This window comes from Pelmatolapia mariae, linkage group LG23 (assembly GCF_036321145.2).
Source record: "Pelmatolapia mariae isolate MD_Pm_ZW linkage group LG23, Pm_UMD_F_2, whole genome shotgun sequence".
Classification (NCBI taxonomy): Eukaryota; Metazoa; Chordata; class Actinopteri; order Cichliformes; family Cichlidae; genus Pelmatolapia; species Pelmatolapia mariae.
The window spans coordinates 33,103,471-33,120,526 of record NC_086246.1 but is presented as its reverse complement, the minus strand read 5'-3'; the positions used below and the strand labels follow the sequence as shown (position 1 = coordinate 33,120,526).

Sequence of the window (17,056 nt, the reverse complement as noted above, 5' to 3'; positions counted from 1 at the left end):
TGGGAAATTGAGCTCCTTTAGCAGATCTGCTTTTCGTCCCTACCCAGAAGTATTTCAGGGAAAACTTGTTCATGAACAAAACAAACAAAATAGTCTAATTCTGCTTGTTCCACAGATTTGAATGAGTTTGAGGAGATTTCTGGAGGTTTATTGTTGATGTGATTATGACTGTGATTTTTGATTGACTGTGATGCAGTTATTTAGTTTATGTTCATTTTAAAAATAATTGAATGCAGACGCTTTTAAAATCATCCCCAAGTCATGGGTCAGCTGCTTGTTATGACCTCATCTTTCTTGGTATTTCTCTGAGTGGTTCTTGTGCCAGTTCTTCCACAGACGGTACTTCACATTGTTAAACGAGATGCTGACTGAGGAAAGGTACTGCACTGATCGGGACATGGCGGCTCTGAAGGTCGGCATTGTGGCTGTGATGATAAAAATCTGAAGACCCTGAAAACATGCAGGAAAATAAAAGTTCTTCACTTCATTTTACTTCCTTATTCTGACCGACAGAATTAACCTCAATGTTAGGAGTTCTTATACATATATATATATATATATATATATATATATGTATATATATATATATATATATATATATATATATATATATATATATATATATATATATACACCCAGCACGCCCCTACGGGCGGTTTATCCTTCAAGCTCGGGTCCTCTACCAGAGGCCTGGGAGCTTGAGGGTCCTGCGCAGTATCTTAGCTGTTCCCAGGACTGCGCTCTTCTGGACAGAGATCTCCGATGTTGTTCCCGGGATCTGCTGGAGCCACTCGCCTAGCTTGGGAGTCACCGCACCTAGTGCTCCGATTACCACGGGGACCACCGTTACCTTCACCCTCCACATCCTCCTTGGTATTTCTCCAGCTTCTCGTGTTCCATCTTCCTGATATTGCTGTCATTCGGAACCGCTACATCGATCACTACGGCCGATCGATGTATATATATATATATATATATATATATATATATATATATATATATATATATAACATGATTAAAATCAAGAATTTTCCTTGGAGTTGAAGCAAAACACAAACACATTCAGTGGACATAAAAAGTGCACACACCCCTGTAAAAATGCCGTGCTTTTGTGTTGTTAAAAATAAATCACTCCAAAACTTTTAATGTGATAAATAACAATAATAAAATAATACGATAAGCTGATTGTATAACCCCTGAAGAACCTTTTGATTTAATCTCTGAGTTGAAGTAGAGTAGGTAGAGTCTTACCTGTGTGGTTGTGCAGAGGCAGAACAAAATGCTGAAGACCAGGTTCATGGTTCCTGAAGTGACGAGGACCAGATACCCAAAAACCCAGGACACACCCAGTAACACAGCCAGAGTGAAGCATTCAAGGAAACTCTTCCTGAAGCAGGACTTCCTGGTTGCTTTAATGGAGACATAAACCAGCAGGACGATGTTGTAGATCAAGATCAGGCCGACTGGAAGGAGGAAACCCCAAAACAAAGGTTTCTCAAAGCTGAAGTGTTTGTTCTTATCCAGCGCTGCAAGCCAACAACTTCAGTGACATGAAAAAAAATGATACAAATAATATGAATAAATAACTTTGTCTAAACTTTGATCAAAACTAAGAAGAATTATAATAAAGTTTGTAAAGATAAAAAAATAAATTACAAAAGCTGTATAGGCGCATCAAAAAGAATAGTTGTATCAAACTGAATCTCTGTGAGTAGCATCATACAACAACAACAACAACAACAACACTGTAATATTGGTAAAAATGTGACTTTTGTTCATTTTGAAGTACAGGCCAGTCTAAAGTAGATAAATGTGGTTTGTGTGATTACCCACAATTCCTCCTGTCTGTATCCCAGAGGATTGTCCACCCTGTAGGTCACCCCCAGTGTGATGCCCATGAACAAGGCTGGCACTCCTAACACAATAATTCATTAATTGGGATGGATTGAAGGGGTTTCAAGCATAAACAGCTTGTCAGATTTCAGTCCTGACTTTATAAATGTCTTACCCCATCCCAGAGCCATGCTCAGCAGAGTCCAGTGAGGCGGTAGACTGCGGCGTATTTTCTGAATCAGGATCTGAGTACCGTTCACGCTGTTCCACATGAAGGTGGCCATCAGGAGGAAGTGCAGCAGAGCCGCTACAGCCGTACATGAGCCGCGGTCCGGTTCTACATGTTCATCTGAGACCAGGAGGTTGTTGGTCCGATCATCAGTCTGCACCTCAATGTCAATTTGTCTGCTGGAGTTTTGGACTCCAGAGACAAAGGTGATGATGAAGGCCAGCAGGCTGAGGTAGATGCACAGCCGAGATATCAGGTTTTTCTTCTGTTCATTCTGAAAACTACAGATGAAAATGAAAAAGTGACACATTATAATATGAAGTCTTACAGGAAAACTGTAAAAGAATAGAAATACACGTGAATGAAATTTTAAATATGAGATAAAAAAAAATTAATCAATTAATAAAAGGCTGAAAACAAGATTGTGATGTTGCAAAAATTAATTGCTATTTTTGTCATACAAAGCAAAAACTTTTCTCAAAACAATAAATTGCATTCATGTTATTTCTTTAATAAATGTTGTTGTTATTATTATTATTATTATTATTATTATTATTATTATTATAATTATTATTATTATTATTATTATTATTACCTTTTTTCTGTGTTTTCTTTCATTCCAAAATATCAAAATATTAATAAATATCTTTTTTTAAATTTGTTTTTATTTTATATATAATTCAGACCTCCTCCGTTTTGTTTGTTCGCACTTTTGGCGGCAGTTACAGTCTTGAGCTTGTTGGTTTAATTATGATGCCACAAGCTTTGCTCACGCGACTGAGAGATTTTCTGACATTCTTCTTTGCAAATACTCTCAAACTCACTCAGGGTTTTTTTTCCTTCTTAGATTTAAGTTAAAGAGGAGATATAATCCAAAGACATTTGGTCAGACCTTGGGTATCCTCTGGAACCTAGTGGTGATTGAATGATGGTGTTATTTTCCAATTATTTTTCACAGGGCAACAAACTGTGTTTGTTTCACACAGACGAGAACCCAGGAGCAATTTGTCCTTCTGTTTAACTTCAGCATCCAGACCAGAAATCTAATTTATCTACTTTGAGAAGGTAAGATTGGAAGATGCACACACGATCATTAGGGTGGTAGTGGAAGGATCTGAAAACTATTAAAATATTACATTGTAAAAATGTGGAGAAAAGTTCTAGAAATAATTTAAAAATATTAAGAACTAAAGGATTCATTTTCTGGATAAAAGCAAGAGGGTAATTACAATTTTCTCAATTGCAACAGAATTAAATAAAGTAAACAAAGCACTGAGAGAAGAGTAGGGAAGTCATTGAAATATCTGGATTTATGGCTCAGTTTTTGTCATACCAATTTTTTTGACCAATTTTGACTCTGTAGCTAACACTTCAGTTTCTAACATGTTTGCTGCATGTTAGTTGCAGTCAAATACATTTTAACCTGTTAGATAACTACACCTTTTTGTCAAATGACACATAAAAATGGAGGTGGGGTGGTCTAGTCTTACATTTCTTTAATGTTATAAATGATCGTCACAATCAAACCCAGAAAAGAAAGAGAGAGTCCCACGATGGAGATCGCACCCAGAGCTTCTGCATACTCGTAGTTCTCTCTGAATGACTGAAACACAGACATGATCAAAAGTCTCACTAAATATCTGTGATTTGCAATTGTTGATGACACAAGCCCAAGAATCAACAAGCTGTTGCTTCATCTTTCAGTCTGCAGTGTTGTGATACTCACCCAGAGGGCAGCAAAGTTGGTGGTGTGGTTACAGAAACATCTCATGAGTCCATCTGAAGTGTTTCCTTTAGAGCAGCCGCTGGTGCTCCAGTCCTTCTGACTGTAGTTCCAGAAAACGCAGGAGAAGTCGTACAGAGACGTCCCATTGATCAGCTGAAACAGCAGCGCACAGACAGCCCTTTAATTTAGATAATTTAGACTTAACACATATTTTTAGTGCAGTTTGTTTGCTTTTCTTTTGTTTTGTTAACACTATTGATATTTTTCTTACAGTATTTGTATTTGCTTTGAATCAATTTTGATATTGCATATTTGATATTAACATGACATCATTGTATTTTAACATACAGATTGTAAAAGGTAACACATCTACAACATATTGTTTTATAATAATATCCTGGCAAAGATTCTTCCACTTGATACAGAACTACAGCATAACATGCAAACTTTTTCTGCAGTACCTACAACTTAAAGCATTTCAGATTCAGAATCGGAATCAGAATACTTTATTGATCCCTAGGGGAAATTATTTTTTGTTACAGTGCTCCATTATAAACAAACATTAACAAAGACAGACAATACACTAACTAAGAATAGCACAATATATACAGGCATATATATATATACATAAAAGTCACTATATATACATAAAAGTCACTATACATAAAAGTCACTATTAATAAATAGCTGAAAAAGAACATGTGCAAGAAGGGTGTAGCTGTTGCAGTAAACAGTGTGTTAAGTGGATGAGTTGTACAGGGAGATTGCCACAGACAGAAATGATTTCCTGTGTCGTTCAGTGGTGCTTTTCGGTAATCTCAGTCTTTCACTGAACGTGCTCCTGTGACTGACCAGCATGTCATGGAGTGGGTGGGAGGTGTTATCCAACATTGTCTTTATCTTGGACAAGATCCGCCTCTCCAACACCACCTTGAGGGAGTCCAGCTCCATCCCCACAACATTACTGGCCTTACGGATCAGTTTATCGAGTCTGTTGGCATCTGCGACCCTCAGCCTGCTCCCCCAGCATGCAACAGCATAGAGGATCGCACTGGCCACAACAGACTCGTAGAAAATCCTGAGCATTTTCTGGCAGATGTTGAAGGACCTCAGTCGCCTCAAAAAATAGAGACGACTCTGGCCCTTTCTGTAAATTGCTGTGGTGTTTTTAGCCTAGTCCAGTTTATTGTCAATGTATACTCCAAGGTATTTATAGTCCTCCACAATGTCAACACTGACCCCTTGGATTGAAACAGGGGTCAAGTGTTTCCTGGTCTTCCTGAAGTCCACGATCAGTTCCTTGGTCTTTGCCACGTTGAGCTGCAGATGATTCTGCTCACACCACGTGACAAAGGAGTCGACCACAGCCCGGTAAATTTAAATCCATTCCTCACACGCAAACAAGAAAACAAAACCCATTCTCAAAAATATACAGAACAATAGAGTGACTGGACAAGTTAGCTTTTGTGACCAATTTTACCCCATTAGCAGCAGGAGGAACTGCAGCTGTGCTACAGATATTAAATTATAACCAGCAGACATCAGTCATTAGATTTATATATGAATGAAGATATTGGATTTCTTACTCTTGGTCTGAACATCATCTCCACATGTTGTGGGACCTTGTTGGGTTCCTGCCCTCTGACGCTTGCTGACAGGACCCTGATGGTGGCCCGTCGCCTCATGTAGAGTTTTGAACGAAAGAAACGATCGTTCTGATAGAGAACGAAACCCAGAGAGACGTTCAAGTCTGTCTGACGACTTCTGGCATCTTCGCCTAACATGAGAGAAAAGAATCTACTGCTATGAGTAAGAACTTGTTAAAATTAGAGGATTTTTCAGCTTTAAAAAGACTGACTCACCTGGCGGGAATCGTATGTAAATGAGGGCATCAGCTATGAAACTGTTTTCCATCACGACCTGTGTTGCATTTGTGTTCAGATGAATTCTGTTGGGCAAAAAATTCCCAGAAATCCCTGTAGTGACAAGATGACTGCATGTTAGTGAACACATCAAAAATGTACAAATTTACTGTCGGTTCTTCAATTTTAAAGTTAAAGTTCAAATTAAAATTAAAGTTAAGAACAAATTTAAGATAATTACTTTATAACACCATTTTTTGAAAACAAGATCATTTCATTTTATTTTATCTGACTGGAGAAAGTAACTTGCTTCTAGTATCTTTTTCTAACTTTGAAATAGTCTCGAAGAATTGAACTTCTAATCCTGATATTTGAAATGTTGAGCACTACTTTTAAATCTTGATGAATTTGACAATTTTATTGCTTTTTTTATTTTTCAGCAGAGCAATAAAGAACCACCAGCCAAGGACTTCAGCCATAAAAATATTCTTGGGAGCTGTCCCACGGAAGAGTTCAGACCATATTTATTCAATGGCAAATTAACTGGATCAAAGTGATACTAGTTGACAAAAGCAGACAGAATCTCAGGTAGATTCTTAACTTCATCTTTAGTTTCTGAGGACTTTATCAAGTTTTTTTTTTATTGTTGTTTTCTGTGTTTTGAGTCTGAAAAACTACATTATTACATGCAAATTTAGAGAGTGAGACCAAGTTATTCACATCATTAAGTTGAGTTCAGGTTTATTATCCTCCCACAAGTTTTGAGGTCTTAAAACTATTTTGTGTTTTCAGTCACGATAAACATGAGTCTATCACACATGTTGAAAATACAGCAGTAAAAAGACTTAACAGTGAACAGGACACAGAGCACAACAACAGCAGTCAGTTTCAATGGTAAAACCATCAAAGGACACAAACAAACTTGCTTTATACAGAAGATAAGGAATCACCACAGCTGGACTTTAGAGCCGTCAAATGGGCCAACTTGTCAACCTTGAGAGTTCACTCAAGAGTTCAACTGCTGAAAGCTTAAGTGAAGTAGAAATCATAACTTGGTTAATAAACTACAAAGTAGAAGCCAACATGTTCTCTCCGGTGTTCAAATCTTTGCTTTTAGATCTGTCAGTTACAATATTTGATTAAACCTGCAGGTATCTGCTTTAGAATGATTTATAATTTAATAAAAACCAGTCCACGGGATGATCACTGCTGTTCGACACAGTTTCTTACTGACCTCTGAGAGAGGTGAACTGGACTCCGTGAGTGTCTGCAGCAGGGATCTGTGCCGACTGGACCACCAGGTTCGGCTGAACCACTTGAGATTGAGATGTATTTTGACTGAGGCTGAGGTTCACTGAGAGCTGGTCCAGAGTCACCGTCAGCCTAGACATAAAAACAAACAAACAAACAAACAAACAAACAAAAAAACCCAAAACAAATAAAACAAACAAACATTGTTTGTCTTAATCATATTTGTAGTTTCTAATATTCAGCTGTACCAGTCCATTTTCGGCTTCAAATGAATTATCACTGAATATGAGTTAAATCTGGTTCACAGAACTTTAGGAGCATAGGTACAGCTGGTGTTAGCACTTTGGTCAAAGCTCCTTTGTATTTCAGTTTAACCTCATAGCACTGCAAGCATGGCTGTAGTTTCATGATGAATATTTTAATGATCTTTCCCATAGTGCCACCTTTACAGCAGTTTTAACAGTCTTAGCTTCACTGCTTATTTAGCTTATTTATTTGTTTATTTACATATTTAGTTTACCCCAGAGTTGCGTTGTTTTCCTTGGTGTCATCTGGCACAGTGGCGTTCAGCAGCTGACTGACTGTTGCTACTGCTGACACTCTGACACTCTGCACAGACACAAATATGAACTGAGATTAACATCTTACTTTCTTTTTTTTCTTAAGATTTGCTGAATGTTTGTACCTCTGTGGCATTTGCAGACAGCAGCAGTGTGTTGACTATCTCAGCCGCTGCTGTAACATTTTCAGCCGTCAGCTCTTCTGCTTTTGATGTCAGAATCTGAGTGCTGGTTGCTAGTGTCTCTAAATCAGCTGAACTTGTAAGCTGAGAGAAGAGAGACATGATTCATTCATCTGGTTCTTTACTGAATCTGGAATTCTCTGCATGGGACCTCAGAGCTTCATTTCTACAGGATCACCTCAAAGAGAAATACTCAAACTTCAGCCATATGACACTTTCAATCTTTCTTCAGAAGAAAAAAAAAACTGCTGTTCTTACATTTTTTTGTATGTCGCTGAGCAACAGGTTACACTGGAGGATCTGTGGAGGGCTGAAACCTGGTGATCCATTCACAGACAAACATCTGGTTGAAGCCCGAGGTTTACCAGCTGAGTGGAAATGGTGACAGAAACATAAACATTAATACACCAGAGTCTACCTGATGGAGTGATGTTGGACTGAGGGGAAGATGTGGATGACTTACCACCACTCATTCCTTCTTCACATTTTTCCTCAGAATACGCAAACCAGCCGATGGGTGTACGAGGGAACCTGAAGCCTCCTAGCTGCTGCTCTTCGCAGAAGTTTTCTAGGAAAAGTTTGTTAAAAAAGAAACATTGTTTTTATTTGTTTTTTTAGAATACTAGGAATTTTATTTATTTTTTTAATCACAAAAGAAAAAAAGACTTTTAAATAATGCATGCTGAACTTGATTTCAGGTTGTAAAAATCCTTACAGCTGGTACATTAGACGTTTTGAGCAAACTATGGTTTTTGGTCTCTGGCATTCTCTTATTCTCTCTAATCTGAATGTTTTTGACCCATCAGACTCTAGTCGGTAAACCTTCTTACCTTCTGAGCATGTTACTCCAGTCCATTCATCAGGACAGATGCAGACACCGTTCTCTGGCTCCCCTCCGTTATCACATTTCAGGACAGTGGTGGCAGGAGGGGTAACCGTAGTTGGGGATATAGTGGTGGTAGTAGTATTAGCAGTAGTAATAGGCATAGTAGTTGAATTATAATGAGTAGTGTTTGCTGAAGGAATTGTTGTAGGATTAGGAGGTAAAGTACTGTTAGTGTATGGGCTCGTAGCATTAGTGGCAATTGTAGTAGGAGTACTGTAAGTAGTAATATTTGCACCAGTAGTTGGGTAGAAAGTAGCAGTAGTGTTTGTGTAAGGAGTAGTTGTATTAGTATCACTTGTAATAGTAGTCATAGGAGAATAGTGAGCAGTACTCATTTGATCAGTCATAGGGTAGGAGGTAGTATCAGTTACAGTGGCTTGCAAAAGTATTCGGCCCCCTTGAACTTTTCCACATTTTGTCACATTACAGCCACAAACATGAATCAATTTTATTGGAATTCCACGTGAAAGACCAAAACAAAGTGGTGTACACGTGAGAAGTGGAACGAAAATCATACATGATTCCAAACATTTTTTACAAATAAATAACTGCAAAGTGGGGTGTGCGTAATTATTCAGCCCCCTTAATCAATACTTTGTAGAACCACCTTTTGCTGCAATTACAGCTGCCAGTCTTTTAGGGTATGTCTCTACCAGCTTTGCACATCTACAGACTGAAATTCTTGCCCATTCTTCTTTGCAAAACAGCTCCAGCTCAGTCAGATTAGATGGACAGCATTTGTGAACAGCAGTTTTCAGATCTTGCCACAGATTCTCGATTGGATTTAGATCTGGACTTTGACTGGGCCATTCTAACACATGGATATGTTTTGTTTTAAACCATTCCATTGTTGCCCTGGCTTTATGTTTAGGGTCGTTGTCCTGCTGGAAGGTGAACCTCCACCCCAGTCTCAAGTCTCTTGCAGACTCCAAGAGGTTTTCTTCCAAGATTGCCCTGTATTTGGCTCCATCCATCTTCCCATCAACTCTGACCAGCTTCCCTGTCCCTGCTGAAGAGAAGCACCCCCAGAGCATGATGCTGCCACCACCATATTTGACAGTGGGGATGGTGTGTTCAGAGTGATGTGCAGTGTTAGTTTTCCGCCACACACAGCGTTTTGCATTTTGGCCAAAAAGTTCCATTTTGGTCTCATCTGACCAGAGCACCTTCTTCCACATGTTTGCTGTGTCCCCCACATGGCTTGTGGCAAACTGCAAACGGGACTTCTTATGGTTTTCTGTTAACAATGGCTTTCTTCTTGCCACTCTTCCATAAAGGCCAACTTTGTGCAGTGCACGACTAATAGTTGTCCTATGGACAGATTTCCCCACCTGAGCTGTAGATCTCTGCAGCTCGTCCAGAGTCACCATGGGCCTCTTGGCTGCATTTCTGATCAGCGCTCTCCTTGTTCGGCCTGTGAGTTTAGGTGGACAGCCTTGTCTTGGTAGGTTTACAGTTGTGCCATACTCCTTCCATTTGTGAATGATCGCTTGAACAGTGCTCCGTGGGATGTTCAAGGCTTGGGAAATCTTTTGGTAGCCTAAGCCTGCTTTAAATTTCTCAATAACTTTATCCCTGACCTGTCTGGTGTGTTCTTTGGACTTCATGGTGTTGTTGCTCCCAATATTCTCTTAGACAACCTCTGAGGCCGTCACAGGGCAGGAGCTGTTTTGCAAAGAATGGGCAAGGATTTCAGTCTGTAGATGTGCAAAGCTGGTAGAGACATACCCTGAAAGACTGGCAGCTGTAATTGCAGCAAAAGGTGGTTCTACAAAGTATTGACTCAGGGGGCTGAATAATTACGCACACCCCACTTTGCAGTTATTTATTTGTAAAAAATGTTTGGAATCATGTATGATTTTCGTTCCACTTCTCACATGTACACCACTTTGTATTGGTCTTTCACGTGGAATTCCAATAAAATTGATTCATGTTTGTGGCTGTAATGTGACAAAATGTGGAACAGTTCAAGGGGGCCGAATACTTTTGCAAGCCACTGTATCTGACTAACAGTCGTATCAGGCCTGGTAAAATCTGTGGTTGTAAGAACAGGACTGGCACTAGTAGGAGGAGTTTCTGGATAATATGGTGTTTCCGGGTTAGTGGTTGGAACTGTATCTTGTGTTGTGGTACTCAAATTAGAAGTATTAGATGAAGTGGTATTGTTAGGAACTGTTGTTATAGTAGTGATATCCCCTGGAGTTACAGTAGTAATGCTTTGTTCAGTAGTTATATTTTCTGCAGTAGTAGAATCATCAGGAACATCAGTAGGAAGGAGTGCAGTAGCTCCAGTATCAGGGATGTCTGTTGTTGTAGTTAACTCTGCTCCAGCTGTGAAGGAGGCTAAAGGAACAGCTGTGGGAAACACATAAGAATGGCAATGATCCATTAGTTCATTAAAAGCACTATGAATGCTGATACTTAGCACGTATGGTTTTTATTATACCTGATCTTAGTATGTCATCATTAGTGTTGGGAAGGTTACTTTTAAAATGTATACCACTACAGATTACAGAATACATGCCCCAAAATGTATTTTGTAACATATTCCGTTACGTTACTCAATGAGAGTAACGTATTCTGAATACTTTGGAATACTTAATATATTGTCATGCTTTTTACAACTACATGAATGTACTATTGTTGTGTGATTTATTACTAATATTGAAGGTTACTCACCATACCAATACCGACTACATTTTTAAATCTTAACCTCCTAGGACCTGGTGTCCACATATGTGGACATCACATTTTCAGTTGTCTAGACCAAAATACAAAATTTTGCTCTACAAGGCCCGATATCCACTTACAAGGACATTATACTGCCACTGTTCTATCGAAATTTAAAACAAATGTCCTCATATGTGGATCTCATTTTTCTCAGAAACAAAAATCATGTAAAGAAAGGAAGAAAGAAAGAAAGAAAGAAAGAAAGAAAGAAAAAAGAAATCTGGAAATTCTTTGTTTTTACATTCATCAGGTCCCAATCAGCCCAAAAAGCAAAGAGAAATTAAAAATGCATGCCATGAAAGAGTTCGGGTCTTAGGAGGGTTAATATAAGGTGGACATTAGGTAAGGCTGTACTTTCTGCAGTGATCTCATATAGAAATCTATTCCATGCGTATATAAAACAGGTCCGTGGCTCCGAACCGTAGTAAAGGGACCTCTGGCTAATACGTCGGGTTCCGTGTTGGACTCGTAGCCGAAAACTAGCTTTACTTTGTTGCCTGGGTCAACTTTGCTAGCGAGAGACAGAGAGAGGCGTTGAAAGGCTGCTCCAACGAACTTACTGTTTCAGAGGAAAACACGAACACAGCTTACAGTCGAGTCTTAATATCTTACTTACAACTGGGCTCGTCAGGCACTCTTCTTGGCTGCAGTGGTTATTATTATGTTCACATGCTTCATACATGCTATGCCTGTAACACTCTGCCTATTGCCTTCATATTAAATAATTTTTTGAATAATAATTTTTAAAAATATTTCTTCACATCATTATGCGGCTGAAAGTAGGGGTGACGTGGGCCGCGAGATTGAGACCCAGGCATTAGAGCCTCTTATTGCGTGTTTTGTTTGGGTTTCCACCGGCGTGGAATTACCAAAAATAGAGAGGGCATAGCCTAACATATGAAACAGGAAAAGACCGCCGTCTAATCCTTTAATTTTAACAAACTAACCATATTCTAAATACCACCTTTTTAAACGGTAACTGTAACGGAATACAGTTACTCATATTTTGTATTTTAAATACGTAACGCCAGTACATGTATTCCGTTACTCCCCAACATTGGTCATCATAAGTATTAAACACAAACCCCAGATCCAGATAGTATCTAAGGTACTGTTGATAAAGATGTACATCGGAACCCTGTTATCACAATCCATCCAACCAGTTTTGAAAAAAAAAAAAAAATTCCAACAAACTATGAACAAAATGACTGATACTGTGATACTGTGGAAAAATACACTGACATAAGAGGAAAGCAATTATTACACAATACTGAAAGCCTCAAGATGCACCTATAGCATCAATTTAAAAATCCTAGGTGATATATTTCTACAGTTGCTATGTTCACAAACTTTCCTGGTCGCCCAGTGGGATTACGACAACATCCCATCACAACCATTATGACATATTAATGATAATAACAATCCGCAGCAGCAGCTGTGGCTGTCAGGCACAAACCTCCTCACCTGCAGCTGGAATAAAGCCTTCTCACTGAGTTCAGCTGAGACAGACTATAGAATAGTTATGACTGCAACCTTGTGATAATGCAGCTGTGACTCTGACTTTACAGTTACGTCTGTGACAGTAACAGTGCCTACTACAGCTGGACACACTGAACACACACAGTATAAGCTGATGTCCATACACTGACCACAGCTTCAAGAACAGCAGCTGTCAGAGGTCAATATTATTTCTGTATTACAGAAACAATAACAACACAGTAAAACGTCTCCAGACAGGAAGACAGTATCAGCAATGTGTGGACAGAGTTTACTGTTCACGTGGATCAGAAGAAATGTAAAATCAAAAAACAAAAAAATGAATAAATACCTGACCTTTCAGGGGCTCCGTATATTCTAACTAGTTTATAATACTCATTAATTTTGTATTCACAATGAACTTAGACATAACACATTATCAGTATTATTCTTTTACTTATTCTTATATGAAATCGATGCTTGTATTATGTCTGAGAAGAGCAACAAAAAGCAATGATAACTTTCATCCTAAGCTGTCTGTGTAACTTAATGGATCATACATATAAACTTTATTTGAACAGTCAAAATGACAGAGTTATTATGCAATTATGACCTCCTCACTCAACACACTAACGGCTCTGGAAGTGTCAGAAACCGAGAAGCTCAGTTTTTCTTACCCAGAGTGAAAACAAGCCAAACCCAGCCGTCCATGATGATGAGCAGCTGCAGATGAGGTTGACTGAGTCTTTACAGTCCAGTTTGTTAAAGGTTTTAACAATCCTGTTGCTGTGGGAGTCTGTGTGAAAACACTCAGTTTCAGTGCTTCAAAAAGAGCCACCGATAAAATAATAATGAACATCAAAGCAGCTCAAAGGTTCATTTTAACTGTTGTAGGCACCTTTCCAATGCCAAAGTTTATGGTTTCTTTGTTTTATCTGATGTTTATTTCAGTTTATATTCCTTGTTGGTTGCATTGTCTTTTTATTAATGACTCACTTGTAAAAGTTGGACTTTGAACTGCACTCAGCAGAAGAGCGCAGAGTTTTAACTGGAATGCTGAAAACACTGATGTGGTCTTATCAGCAGGACAATAGGATTCTTCTCTTAGTGCTCGGTGGAGCCCACAGTAGTCATGTCTGATACTTGGAGGTTGTAACTCAAGTTGTGAAACAACTTTAGCTTTCAGTCTTTGGATCAAAATGTTGCACATGTCTAGCTACAAGCTCAAGCACTTAAGAGTGTGAACTCCCTTCTGGAACAGGCAAGAATAAGCTGGGACTATTGGCATGTGAATCAAATACACAACTGTGTAATGACAGATACATAGATAAAGCATACAGAGAGTCAGAATCTGAGAGTCTGTGATTGAGAAAGCAAGTAAGAGGAAAGTTTCTTCCAGAAACTAGGATCAGCAAGCTGTAGCAGTGGATGGATGTAAGCAGATGGAAAAACAACCCCCCCCCCCCCCCCCCACAAAACAGGCGTGAAATTATTTCACAAGGAGTTACCCACTAAACTAGACTTGTTACCACAGTATCAGTTGTAACAGTTTGGCAACAGGTGAGTGGAGAACTGGTTCTCATACTCCAGGAGGTGATGAGTGGATGTTAAAACAGATGCGTCCACCTGCCCCTTGACACACATGAAGAAGACATACCTCCAGGCTAACCCATTAGGAAGTTTGCCTGCCATTTAAACTCACATGTACAAACCGGATTCCAAAAAAGTTGGGACACTAAACAAATTGTGAATAAAAACTGAATGCAATGATGTGGAGATAGCAAATGTCAATATTTTATTCAGAATAGAACATAAATCACGGAACAAAAGTTGAAACTGAGAAAATTTATCATCTGAAGGGAAAAATATGGTGATTCAAAATGTCATGGTGTCAACAAATCCCAAAAAAGTTGGGACAAGGTCATTTTCACCACTGTGTGGCATCTCCCCTTCTTCTTACAACACTCAACAGACGTCTGGGGACCGAGGAGACCAGTTTCTCAAGTTTAGCAATAGGAATGCTCTCCCATTCGTGTCTAATACAGGCCTTTAACTGTTCAATCGTCTTGGGCCTTCTTTGTCGCACCTTCCTCTTTATGATGCGCCAAATGTTCTCTATAGGTGAAAGATCTGGACTGCAGACTGGCCATTTCAGTACCCGGATCCTTCTCCTACGCAGCCATGATGTTGTGATTGATGCAGAATGTGGTCTGGCATTATCTTGTTGAAAAATGCAGGGTCTTCCCTGAAAGAGATGACGTCTGGATGGGAGCATATGTTGTTCTAGAACCTGAATATATTTTTCTGCATTGATGGTGCCTTTCCAGACATGCAAGCTGCCCATGCCACACGCACTCATGCAACCCCATACCATCAGAGACGCAGACTTCTGAACTGAGCGTTGATAACAACTTGGGTTGTCCTTGTCCTCTTTGGTCCGGATGACATGGTGTCCCACATTTCCAAAAAGAACTTCGAATCGTGACTCGTCTGACCACAGAACAGTCTTCCATTTTGCCACACTCCATTTTACATGATCCCTGGCCCAGTGAAAACGCCTGAACTTGTGGATCTTGCTTAGAAATGGCTTCTTCTTTGCACTGTAGAGTTTCAGCTGGCAACAGCGGATGGCACGGTGGATTGTGTTCACTGACAATGATTTCTGGAAGTATTCCTGAGCCCATTCTGTGATTTCCTTTACAGTAGCATTCCTGTTTGTGGTGCAGTGTCATTTAAGGGCCCGGAGATCACGGGCATCCAGTATGGGTTTACGCTTTTGACCCTTACGCACAGAGATTGTTCCAGATTCTCTGAATCTTCGGATGATGTTATGCACAGTTGATGGTGATAACTGCAAAGTCTTTGCAATTTTACGCTGGGTAACACCTTTCTGATATTGCTCCACTATCTTTCTGCGCAACATTGTGGGAATTGGTGATCCTCTACCCATCTTGGCTTCTGAGAGACACTGCCACTCTGAGAAGCTCTTTTTATACCCAGTCATGTTGCCAATTAACCTAATTAGTGTTAATTGGTCTTCCAGCTCTTGGTTATGCTCAAATTTACTTTTTCCAGCCTCTTATTGCTACTTGTCCCAACTTTTATGGGATTTGTTGACACCGTGAAATTTTGAATCAACATATTTTTCCTTTAAAATGATACATTTTCTCGGATTAAACTTTTGATCTGTCATCTACATTCTATTCTGAATGGAATATTGACATTTGCCATCTCCACATCATTGCATTCAGTTTTTATTCACAATTTGTTTAGTGTCCCAACTTTTTTGGAATCCGGTTTGTACAAGAAGAAAGGGAAAGAGGGACTGGATTACTGAGGCTATAACAATCACATTTATAGTGGTGTAGAGAGGAGGCTGAACAGTTCTGGAATCTTTTACGTCCCCTTTACAAGGACGAGCATGGATAACAATGCCACATGACTGACAGATAAGAAAACATGGTAGACGATCTGTTAAAAGACAAAAGACATCTCTCCTCAATGTGTGGCTCAGCAAGATGGGGAGTCATAGAGCTGTTGTCTCTGTCTATGTAGGTCAAGGAGCTAAGATTATACCACAGGAGTGGTCTTCAACTGTATCCATCTTCCCAGTGTAGAGAGAGAGTTTAATGTTTCACTAATGAGGGGTTGAGACGAGAGATCTAACTCCGCCTCCTGCAGGAGAGAACTAGCTATAGCATGGCATAGAGGCTGTAGTGATAAATTTGCTCAGCACACACTGAGATGCTCAAACTGGAACATGTTGTCTGGCTTGATTTCTCTAGTTTGGACAGAGATGCTGGAATGCTGTGCTGTTGTTGTTGTTGTTTTTAAGTAAAGGAGGACTTGAAATCAAAGTCTGACAGCTAGTCTATATTGCATTGAACACATGGCATTCATGTGTCAAACTAAAATTCCTTACAATTCCTGATTTGGTTCCCCTGATGAGTTAGCAGCAATAGCAGGCTTTTAAATACGACACTCAGAGTGCCTAAACACACAGTTACAACTAAAGTCTATCTGGTCACGTGTTCCTGCAGCAGATTAGTGGTGTTGATTTGTTTAAAAAGATTTTTTACCAATTTTCTGCAGAATTTACTAATGCACATTAATGAATGACTGCCAACATAGCCATCCTAACATAGCAGTTTCAATATAAATCTCAATATTATAAAGTAATGTTGCATTAATATGAAAATTGCCATTAAAGATGGAAGAATGATCCAATCATATTTAATCTCAGACTCAGGTTTTAAGCTCTGCTGTTCTGCCCTTTCATTTGCGTGAACCTTAAAATCAGCTGTCTGCTATATTGTACAGC

General features: G+C 39.2%; 1 protein-coding gene across 1 annotated transcript; it reads right to left on the bottom strand.

Moving 5' to 3' along the window:
• Positions 1-238: 238 nt before the first annotated feature.
• LOC134621238 (adhesion G-protein coupled receptor G7) lies at positions 239-8,633 on the bottom strand. The gene is made up of 15 exons (XM_065469771.1): positions 8,474-8,633; positions 8,107-8,211; positions 7,902-8,011; positions 7,587-7,727; positions 7,422-7,510; positions 6,885-7,033; positions 5,651-5,764; positions 5,375-5,565; positions 4,641-4,757; positions 3,789-3,941; positions 3,553-3,665; positions 2,009-2,343; positions 1,834-1,915; positions 1,252-1,540; positions 239-450 (listed from the first exon to the last, which is right to left on the bottom strand). Exons 1-15 carry the CDS (start codon positions 8,628-8,630, stop codon positions 286-288), a joined length of 2,310 nt encoding a protein of 769 aa, XP_065325843.1. The 5' UTR covers positions 8,631-8,633; the 3' UTR covers positions 239-285.
• Positions 8,634-17,056: the final 8,423 nt, after the last annotated feature.

What these genes read in the sequence shown, in the direction of transcription:
- LOC134621238 (XM_065469771.1), bottom strand. Translation starts at nt 8,630, where the DNA reads ATGCCTATTACTACTGCTAATACTACTACCACCACTATATCCCCAACT. An exon ending in TCAGCGACATACAAAAAAAT is followed by an intron (nt 7,728 to 7,901) that starts GTAAGAACAGCA and finishes CTCTTCTCTCAG; the next exon opens with CTTACAAGTTCAGCTGATTT. An exon ending in AGATGATGTTCAGACCAAGA is followed by an intron (nt 4,758 to 5,374) that starts GTAAGAAATCCA and finishes CTGATCCGTAAG; the next exon opens with GCCAGTAATGTTGTGGGGAT.